General features: G+C 44.9%; 1 protein-coding gene across 1 annotated transcript in view; it reads left to right on the forward strand.

Moving 5' to 3' along the window:
- ARHGAP20 (Rho GTPase activating protein 20) overlaps positions 1 to 3,156 on the forward strand; it is a 62,007-nt gene extending 58,851 nt beyond the window's left edge. The window contains 3 exon segments of the mRNA XM_074816991.1: positions 1,091 to 2,097; positions 2,099 to 2,167; positions 2,169 to 3,156. Coding sequence (XP_074673092.1) covers positions 1,091 to 2,097; positions 2,099 to 2,167; positions 2,169 to 2,195 — 1,103 coding nt within the window. The 3' untranslated portion in view covers positions 2,196 to 3,156.
- Positions 3,157 to 11,069: the final 7,913 nt, after the last annotated feature.

Below are 11,069 nucleotides of genomic sequence, written 5' to 3' on the forward strand. Positions count from 1 at the left end.
CAGATTTTGCTACTAGCACAGAAAAATCATGGAACTGGTGACTGAAAATGTCTGACAGACTAGTTGGCAGAGCATTCCAGAATATCATTAATGCTCTTTTTCTCTCCAGCTCTGTGATAGCATCAATTTTGACTGGAGTTTTGGGTCTCTCCTTAAAATATTTCTAAAGCAGTATTTCTGTAAAATAAATTTTGACACAGCTGGCCTATACTAAAAGTGGTAATGGCACTTGCTCCAGCATGCTGGTCTGACTCAGTGTGGCTGTCCCAAACTCCTCGTGCTCTGCCTCAGTGAAATCCAGTGAAATTTGGCCTGCCCCCTTCCCAAGAGGAGAAGTGCATGGGATCTGCTGTGCTGGGATGTGCTGGGACTGAATTCTCAGACCCACGATGGGTTATGGCAGCTGAGTAAGTTTTCAGGCACGCACTGAAGCATGGTGACTGCCCATGCGTGAACTCCGTCTGCTGCTGCAAATGTGAGATAAGTCAGTTTAGCATAGCCCAGAGCAAAAGAGATTTTAATGCATTTCCAATTATCACATATACAGAATAGGGCCCAGGTGTGCACTGCTCAGTGGAAATGAGGTGACTGTTTTGAGACTAGAAATTTCTTCATAGTGTTGCTCTTAAAAACATTGTATTTTCTGGAAGACTATAAAAGTACATAGTGGGCCCTGTTTTCTTCATTTGTCTAAAAGAAGGAAAGAAAGGTTAAATGTTGCTTTTCATATTCAATAATGAAAAGAAAATTTCAATAAATTATTGATTCAATATACTGTATCTAAATTACTGTTTACAGCTGGATTACCTACTACTAAAGTTTGCCACTTAAAAAAAAAAACAAAACACAAAACCCCCTAACCCTTATTGCTGCCACTACCCTATGTTTCTTGACTGAATTGTGACTTAGCATTCATTTCAGTTTCAAAGTTAGACAATTTTTTTTTAAATTATTGGCATTTCTGCTTGAAGATTCTTTAGAGGGCAAATGCTCTGAAAGTAAAGGATACTTGCCAGAAAAACAATATGCAGCTGCTTGTCAGCAGGGTGGCTTGGTCACTGATGTGTTAACACTTGGTTTGTCTTTGCAGATGCTGCTTCTCTCCATCTGAATGACTCTTCCTACGACAGCCTGGAAAATGAGGCGAACGATGAAGCTGACTCTTCTTCTAGCGACTGGATTAAGAACCGAGATCAGGATAACAGGAGCAGGGAGTCTGTCTTCACTCTGAGTGATGGTGATTCTGAGCATACAGAGGTGGATGAAATCCAAAGTAAAACCAAATCGAGACAGTTGACAATTTCTGTTGATGTACACCATAAGTTTTCATCACAAGAAAACTCAGAGAATGAGTCTCTCCACTCCAGTGCACTGGGCTTCTCTTCAGCAGCTACCTCAGGCACTCTCAAGAGCTTGAGGAGACACAGGCGCTCCTCGGAGCCTGCAATTGGCCTCCTCACCCCCAGCTTCGCCCGTGTTGGTGGTGGTCATGAGAAGGCAACACGAAAAGCCAGCTGTGATGTTGTCCTGTCTCACGAAGATGAAGATTATCTCCGACAGCTTCGGTCATTGCAGATGGAAGGGCAAAAGCTTATCAATCAGAGCTTGATTATAGGGATTAACATTGGTAAAAGTGACAACAGAAACCAAAATGTTGAAAAGAAAGACTTGTCCCATTGCCCCTTGCCTCCAACGCCAGAGGGATTAAATATTTGCTCAGGATTTAGCTCTTCCAGCCTCTCTTCTCCTGGGACATCTCCATCTGTGTCGTCAATGAGCTCTCTGGACAGTGCTTTCTCTCAATTTTCAGACCAATCTGTGTTTACCCCAACTGAAACCTCCTCCCCTTTTGATAACACTTTTCAGTCGCTAAAGAAACACGAAGACACTGCCGCTGAAGCGGCTGATGACTGCTTGGTTACACCCACCAAGGTGCCACCATCTCCACAACCTACCAACGCTTTGGCTGAGGGGGGCTTGGTGGAGTCCAACAGCAGGCCAATGCCCCTGCAACCTACTGATGGAGTTGACGGCTGTTTGGTTAAGCCTGACATTCAGCCATTACCTCTGAAAGTCACAGGAAGAGACAGACTTCATGATCCAAGATCAAAGCGGAGGTCTAGAAGAGCATTGCAGCAATCCAAAGTTTGAAGAGATTGACCAAAGCTTTTTTGCAGAGGAATCTTAATGCTTAAAATAAACACCATAAAGAAAATGCCTTTGGTATTAATGTGTGTTCATTTTAAGTTTAATATCCAGGTTGTTCAAATTTAATTGAGCAGTCCCCAGATTCACATGTTTTCTTTTTTTAGAAAACTGTCTGAGTAATGTTCCCACACGAAGCTTTGCAAAAAACATTGTAAGAATAATAAAAATTGCTAAAAAGCAAGCAAACAGTAATCTCCCGAAAATCTGGAAGGGTCCCAGGAGGTAACAAAGAGCAGCGCCCTGTTCTCTGAGCCTTCCAGGGCAGTGGGGTGCCTGCTGGGCCTCTCCCCTTGACCATTCGTGTGTTGAGCCTTGCGGATGTGAGTCCCAGTCCTTTGTGGTTTTGATGTAGCGTGCAAAGTCAGCATAGACTCCATAACTGTGGTATTATACTACTGTTCTGAAACTGATAGGTATTACCTTCATTGTCCTCCAAGGGATAAGTGTATTGTTTTCTGTATGTTTATAAGGTATGTTCAATAGGTGTAGTTATTTTTTTCACACTGCAAAAGAAAGAAAAAAATAAGTTCAAAAATAAGAAAAGAGAAACGCTGAAGCTTGTAACTAACACCTTGCAACTCTGTGTTTCATTTATTGTGCTTCGTTGGCTGTTCTGTTCGTGTTTAAGTTGTGAATAGTTTCTTAACATTGCTGTAAATGGCATTATGTATTATTGCAAGCAGAACACATGTAATTTTATTATGCAGCATCTAAAACATCGTATAATATATTAAAAGTAATGCATTATCTAAATGCTTTGAGTTTGTATAATATATCCCGATAAATTTTGCTATTATATATGTTCTGAAAAAAATGTGTATTTTTGTACTTGCAAAAAACTGCTGCTAATTTTACGAGTTCTGTTTCGTTGTTACAGCACTGGTATTGATGTGTATGCATTCAATGCTATATATTAAATATTATTTGTTATGTCATAAATTCAATTTATATTCTGTGTAATTTTTTTTTTAGGTGTCAGTTCTACAAGCTATGGCTGAAGCAAAAGTCATAGTGATGCCACTGCAGATCTTGCGTGAGGAAGGACTGCAGCATTTTTCCTCCACTTTGGGTGGCATCATTCATGCTGTATGTCATCATCCTGTTGACTTTGGTAAATTTTAGTAATATTCAAACAAGAATTCCTACCCTTTTGCTCTTCATCTAGAGAGATGAGGGTGTTTTCAGCTAATGGGATGCAGTTAATAATATAGAGGTGCAGAGACATCTTTTTGGGTAATAGATATTAGTGTTGGGAGCAAGGAAAGGAGGAGAACAAGACACTGGCTGAGAGCAAGATTTATTCTTTAATATTAGTAGGGTTATAGAGAAAGCAAGAAAGAAACTAAACACATCTGGGTGTGTATGCATGCATAAGTGCTTCTGAAATGGCATTGATTCATTCAGGAGCTTTCCATTTTCAAAAGCCCTCCCCCGCTGCAGTTAATACTGGCCAGTACTGGAGTTTCAGATCCCATTCTGCTTGATTGTGCTCTCGTAAATGTGTTTATGCTCCTAAGTCACTACGTATTTCTGAAAAATGTAAACACTGTTTAGTGCACTAAGCTATTTCCAAGTATTATCAGCATAAAAGGTTTTTAGCTCTGTATCAGACAGAATGGATACTCTCCAGCAGATTTGGAGGGGGGGAGGATGTCAGTTAACAAAGATAGAAATATCCTTACTTGAAAATATAGAATCAGAGGGTTATTATTTTGGGCTCTAATCCTGCAAATGTATCTGTAAGCAGAGCTGCCTTTGTGGAGGCCCACATAATGTGATAAACCATCATGCACTTAGAACTATACCAGCATGTATAATTGTGTGCAGGCTCAAAGACTTCACCGCAATTTGTTCTTTTTCATCTTTCTCATATTCAGCTGTTTCAATAAAAATGGTAATATGCAGAATCGATCTGTAAGAGTCACCTTCCAGAGGTAAAATCTTTTGTATGTATTTTGAGATCTGTCATCTAATAGTCCGATATATGCACCTCCTTTAAAACAAAAAAAGATGCTGTTTTGAAATAAAACAGCTACTCTGCATTTCTTTTTGAAATGGTAAAAAGCATAGTGCCATGCTGCCAAGATTACATCAAGTAGCAAATGCTGATTCATTGCAACAATAATAAAGCTTTAGAAAAATCTCTAGTCTCTGCAATATAAATGTTCTGTCCTACAAATGATACCTTCCAGCAAGTCATTTATCTCTGCTAGTCTGAAGTAAAAGTATATCCAAGAGTGCTTCGATGTGAAACAAATTATGTGTCTGCTTTTGAGCTGTAGCTAATGCTAGAGTGCTTTCAGCTTTAAACATATGGTGAACAAGCTGGATGTAGACCAAGTACAATTTAAAATGCACTTCTGTCTTACAAGACATACACGCCGCTGCTGCACAAGGCATGTTTTGTGACAATCACAAAAAAGCGCTGATGGAGAAGATCACCGTCTGCAACTCCTCACTGAAGCAATTAAATGCTGTTAAGATCCAAAATGGATTATACTGAACCTTTTCAGAGTGTCAGATGTGACTCTGAAGATGCAGTAAGCAGCAGCTTTAGGTATGTTATTGTTGGGAAGCCAACATTTAATGGATAGGGGTCCTTGCTGCTCTCTTTCCCTGGGCACCCCAGCAGGCTGAGCTGGGATATTGGGTCCAGGGAATATTAAAAAGAAGCTTTTGTAACTTTTTTTATGGCTCTGCTGATGACCTGTGAGAAGGCGCTGGGGTAAGGGTGGCCCCAAAGGCTGAGCTCCCACTTCTGCCCTGGCTTCATCTGGGTGCCCCAAACACTGGAATCCCTGGTGAGGTCCCAGGGTCCTGGTCACCACAGGACACCATGTCTCCCTCAGCTGCCTGCCTCCCTCAGCTGGGGTGGCTGCTTTGGAGGACATGCCCAAGTTTTTGTGACAAATGGTAGATGAGATATTTCCAAAATGTTTTCTTCTTTCCTGGAGTAGCAAAACCTCACAGAAGGATTCTTTAGGAAGGACAGGCAGGGGAGATGAGGAGAGGATGTTGCCCTCTATGTCAGTGACCAGCTGGAGTGCATGGAGCTCTGCCTGGGGATGGATGAGGAGGTGACTGAGAACTTATGGGTCAGAATTAAAGGGAAGACAGGGACAGGTGACATTATAGTGGGGGTCTGCTAGAGGCCACCTGACCAGGAAGACCGAGCGAATAAGGCCCTCTATAGACAGACAGGAGCAGCCTCACATTCACAAGCCCTGTTCCTCATGGGGGACTTCAACCACCCCAATATCTGTTGGAGGGACAACACAGCAGGGCACAAGCAATCCAGGAGGTTTCTGGAATGCGTTGATCATAACTTACTTCTCCAAGTGACAGAGGACCCAACACAGAGAGGTGCTATGCTGGACCTTGTTCTCACCAACAAGGAGGGGCTGGTGGGGAATGTGAAGCTCAAGGGCAGCCTTGGCTGCAGTGACCATGAAATGGTGGAGTTCAAGATCGTTGGGGCAGCGAAGAGGGTGCACAGCAAGATCACTACCCTGGGCTTCAGGAGAGCAGACTTTGGCCTCTTCAGGGATCTGCTTGGTAGAGTAGCATGGGATAAAGCCCCAGAGGGAAGAGGGGCCTAAGAAAGCTGGTTAATATTCAAGGATCACCTCTTCCAAGCTCAGGAGTGATGTATCCCAACAAAGAGGAAGTCAGGCAAAAATACCAGGAGGCCTTTATGGGTGAACAAGGAGCTGGACAAACTCAAACACAAAAAGGAAGCCTACAGAGGGTGGAAGCAAGGACATGCAGGCTGGGAGGAATACAGAGAAATTGTCCAAGCAGCCAGGGCTCAGATTAGAAAATCTAAAGCCTCAACAGAATTAAAGCTGGTCAGGGACAACAAGGGGAACAAGAAAAGCTTCTACAGGTAAATTGGTGATAAAAGGAAGACTAGGGAAAATGGGGGCCCTCTCCTGAAGGAAACAGGACACCTGGTTACTGGGACATGGAGAAGGCTGAGGTACTCAATGACTTTTTTGCCTCAGTCTTCACTGACAAGTGCTCCAGCCACACTGCTCAAGTTGCAGAAGGCAAAGGCAGGGACTGGGAGAATGAAGAATCACCCACTGTAGGAGAAGATCACGTTTGAGACCATCTAAGGAACCTGAAGGTGCACAAGTTCATGGGACCTGATGAGATGCATCTGTGGGTGCTGCAGGAACCGGTGGATGAAGTGGCTAAGCCACTATTCATCCATCATATTTGAGAAGTCGTGGCAGTCCAGTGAAGTTCCCACTGATTGGAAAAGGGGAAACATAACTTCTATTTTTAAAGAAGGAAAAAAGGAAGACCTGGTGAACTATGGGCCAGTCAGTCTCACCTCTGTGCTGGGCAAGATCATGGAGCAGATCCTCCTGGAAACTATGCTAAGGCAAATGGAAAATAAGGAGATGATTGGTGACAGCCGGCATGGCTTCACTAAGTGCAAATTGTGCCTGGCAAATTTGGTGGCTGCCTGTGACGGGGTTACAGCTTTGGTGGACATGGAAAGAGTAACTGACGTCATCTATCTGGACTTGTGCAAGGCATTTGACACTGTCCTGCATGACATCCTTGTCTCTAAATTGGAGAGACATGGATTTGATGGATGGACCACTCAGTGGATAAGGAATTGGCTGGATGGTCACACTCAAAGAGTTGCAGTCAATGGCTCAATGTCCAAGTGGAGAGCACTGACGAGTGGCGTTCCTCAGGGGTCACTCCTGGGACCAGCACTGTTTAACATCTTTGTCGGAGACATGGACAGTGGGTTTGAGTGCACCCTCAGCAAGTTTTCCAACAACACCAAGCTGTGTGGTTTTGTAGACACGTTGGAGGGAAGGGATGTGCCATCCAGAGCGACCTTGACAGGCTTGAGAGTGAGCCCGTGCAAACCTCATGAAGTTCAACAAGGCCAAGTGCAAGGTCTGCACATGGCTTGAGGCAATCCCAAGCACAAATACAGGCTGTGCGAGGAGTGTATTGAGAGCAGCCCTGCGGAGAAAGACATGGAGGCATTAGTGGATGGAAAACTGACTACGAGCCAGCAAAGTGTGCTCACAGCCCAGAAAGCCAACCGTATCCTGGGCTGCATCAAAGGAAGAGTGACCAGCAGGTCAAGGGAGCTGATTCTGCCCCTCTACTCCAGTCTGGTGAGACCCCACCTGGAGTACTGTGTTCAGCTCTGGGGCCCCCAACATAAGAAGGACATGGACCTACTCAAGTGAGTCCAGAGGAGGCCACGAAGATGACTGGGGGGCTGAAGCACCTTCCCTATGAGGACAGGCTGAGACAGTTGGGCTTATTCAGCCTGGAGAAAAGAAGGGTCCAGGGAGACCTTATTATAGCGGCCTTCCAGTACTTAAAGGGGGCTTACAAGAAAGATGGGGAGGGACTCTTTATCAGGGAGTGTAGTGATAGGACAAGGGGTAATGGTTTTGAACTGAAAGAGGGTAGATCTAGATTAGATATAAAGAAGAAATTCTTTCCTGTGGTGGTGATGAGACACTGGAACACGTTGTCCAGAGAAGCTGTGGATGCCCCCTCCCTGGAAGTGTTCAAGGCCAGGTTGGACGGGGCTTTGAGCAACCTGGTCTAGTGGAAGGTGTCCCTGCCCATGGCAGGGGGGTTGGAACTAGAGGATATTTAAGGTTCCTTCCAACACAAACCATTCTATGATTCTATGAAAAATAACAGAAAAAAGATGACTGACTTAGGGAAGAAATGTAGCAATGACTACTCGTTCACTGCTGTCAAGCACACAAAATAAAGAAAACTGACAAATTACCTCTTTCACTTGGCCTTTCTGTCCCACAGGGGTTCATGATCTCATCGTTAATGAGCATCCTGCCTCTGTTTCACAAGTACTAGCCATCATTCCTTTCATGTAATTTCAGAAATTCATATAATGTAAATTTAGAGCAATTTGTTCTCAACCTGCATTGAAAGTTTTTGCCTTTTTTTTTTTTAACTCTGGTAAAGGGCTTATGTGCCTGAAACATCATTGCTTGGGTTTTCGGGGGTTTTTTTGTGTGCTTTTCCATTTTTCTCCATTGGTCTCATAAATGCTATTGCTTCATCCCTGCAAGCTTTATCTCTCCAGCACACAGGAAACAGGAAGGCATGTCCCATCTATTCTCTGCTTAAACTAGTTTGTAGAGTGCAAGCAAAATAGATTATAGGTCCTGGGGCTGAAGCTTGACCTTTAAACTGAAGGTGTTCCTCTGTCCATGCCTCCAAATCACCAGATTTCTGTTAATACCTGCTGCTCCAGCTCTTTCCTTTTCCTGGAGACATATCTGGCTCCAGGACTTGGTGGTCAACATCTTATTTCCATCTCCACTCCTGATCTGCTGTATGACATTTGGCAAACTTATTTGCTTCCTCTGCCCCTTGTTTCACACCACTAATCTTTTCTCTAAACATCCTAGTTTGCTGGGACAGTCTGGTGGTTGCTGATGTTTTGCACAGAGCCTAGCACATGGTGGGGTGCTGCATGTGTGGGACCTGGACAACGGTGCTGCTACACAAGGGTGAAACCCGCTGAAGCCCTGAATTTATTATGACCATGGTGACATCTGTGTTAGATGGGGAACTTACTAACCAAGTTGCTTGGTAACACAGAGCTGTTTTTTAACTTTCTACCATGTCCATGTCCCCCTCCCATGCCTGCGCCTGGAGCAAAGAGAGAGAAGAGGTTCCTGCTTGAGGGTATTTCCTCCCATCTCAAACATAACTATTCACCCATGCCTAACCAGACATGGGAGATTGGGAGGTGGCCAGTGTTTTGGGGGACCACACACACACATGCACTCACACATATGTACATACAGTGAGGCTTCCATGACCCATGCAAACAGACTTGGTTCACAAGTCTTGCAGGCTGACTTGTGCCTCTACAGCACAGCCAAGACAACCTCCGCGAGCTGGACCTATCAACCTCCTCTCATTTTCATTCATAAAAACACAGGGGCATGGGATAACTCAGGCTAGAAGGGGCCTCAGGAGGTCTCTGGTCCAACCTCCTGATAGGGGCTTGCACATTCATGTAGCTCATGTCTGGAGGAGAGGTAACAATACCCCAGCAAGTCACTGCTGTTCATCACAGCCAGGGAAATTTAGCAAAAGTGGCTGACTCAGACAGCTAAATAAAATATTTTGGAACCGATGATGATGATTTTTTAAAGAACCCAGAAAAAGTCTAAGAAACCAGCAAAAGCTGCAGTCTTACACCCAATCTTTAGGTTATCCCATTAATCTTTTATATTAGGAGCAGAGACTATGATACATGTTTTCCCTCAGTATTTAACATCTCCCCATATCCTGGGTCCAAAATACCCGAATACGCATAAGGAGATAGCTTCAGTGACGCCACTGGACACCCTCATGCACTCGCAGCATTTTGAGGAATCATCTAGAGGAGGACCCAAAGTACCAGTCACTCTGGGGGCTTTTCCCTCACCACGGACTGATGTGAGAAGAGGCTGAGTGAGCATCTGTGTTGAGCCTTGTCTTTGGCATTTGTGCAAGGCCACTTCCCCTTGGAAGAGTCCTTTGCTCCTGTCAAGTGTAAGAGGCAGTGGAGCATGATGTCTGTCGGCTAAGCAGAGCCCTACATAAACATCAAGGGAAGCGAGCCAGCTCTCTCATTCACAGAAGCACTTGCATGATTTCACTTGCTTTCAAGATTAGTTACCAACGTCTCTGTATTGAGGCCACTGTCAAGCTAAACTAATTGACCTGCTAGTGTCCAAAGGGGAAAACTCTTTGGTTAAAGGTGTTGGATATTTCTGATAGGACATGGTTGCCACACAAGGCCTAAAGGTTTTGGGCATCACTTGTGTTTCATAAATATGCACAATGCACTCTGTAATGATTTTTCCTTGATACTAGGTTTGCTCGAGGCCTTAGTTTGTCTGGGTTTTGTAGTGGCTTCACTGCAAATGTCAGCAGTTCCTCGAGGACAAGTACTCTGGTAGCTGCTGTCAGTTGCATTAGGTTAAATATTTCAGATTTTAGCCATTCTGTGACCCTACATGGGAGAGGTGTTTTCAATACAGAAATAATTTCTCTGCACTTGATTCTCTTGTCACAAAGTATTTCCATCAACCTGCTACAAATTTGCTCTCAGATGCAGCTGTATTTCTGATGTGACCATTGAAGACAAAGTTGTCCTGCTCCTCCTTCTTCTCCTCCTCCTCCTCTTCTTCCTCCTCCTGGATATGGAGAGCTTCTGCAGGGTTTCCTGCTGTGCTGGGGGCTGGGACAGGCAGTGGATGGTGGGTGGTCTGCCAGCGGGGAGAGAAGGAACAGGACCACGCTGCCGATGTGCACAGCTGAGGCTACACGGTCCCAGTGGAGGGTGTAGACAGTGAACCCCCATGGTAAGGGCTGATGAAGCAAGAGTGACCTGTGGAGGGCATCCACCGATGGTTAAAGCCTGAACTCAACAGAACCCCCAGGGATCAGAAGGCAACACTGGGTGAGGCATCCCAGTCACCCCACCTTCACCAGAGGAGCCCCAGCCTGCTCTTTTGGACAGTCAGAGGACAGCAGTCAGCTCATGGTTCCTGGGTTCCCCACTGAGGAGCCAGTGGGGCCACCCCCTCCCCAGGCTGGCAGGGGTGAGTGTCTGCAGGGGTGTGGGATTCACGGGGGGCTGCAGGGGAAAAGCATTAGGGGACATTGTACAACTTCTTATGAGGTGTTTTAAGGGGATTGTGGGAATGTGCGACTTGTTATGGGATGTTTAAGGGAAGGATCAAAGGCAGGGAAAGTGAGGGATCAAGATGGACTGGGGAGGAACCAGTGTGAGAAAACAGAGGGAAAAGAGGATAAAAGGGGCTGGTCTGGGTAATAGCTGG

This window comes from Strix aluco, chromosome 2 (assembly GCF_031877795.1).
Source record: "Strix aluco isolate bStrAlu1 chromosome 2, bStrAlu1.hap1, whole genome shotgun sequence".
Lineage (NCBI taxonomy): Eukaryota > Metazoa > Chordata > Aves > Strigiformes > Strigidae > Strix > Strix aluco.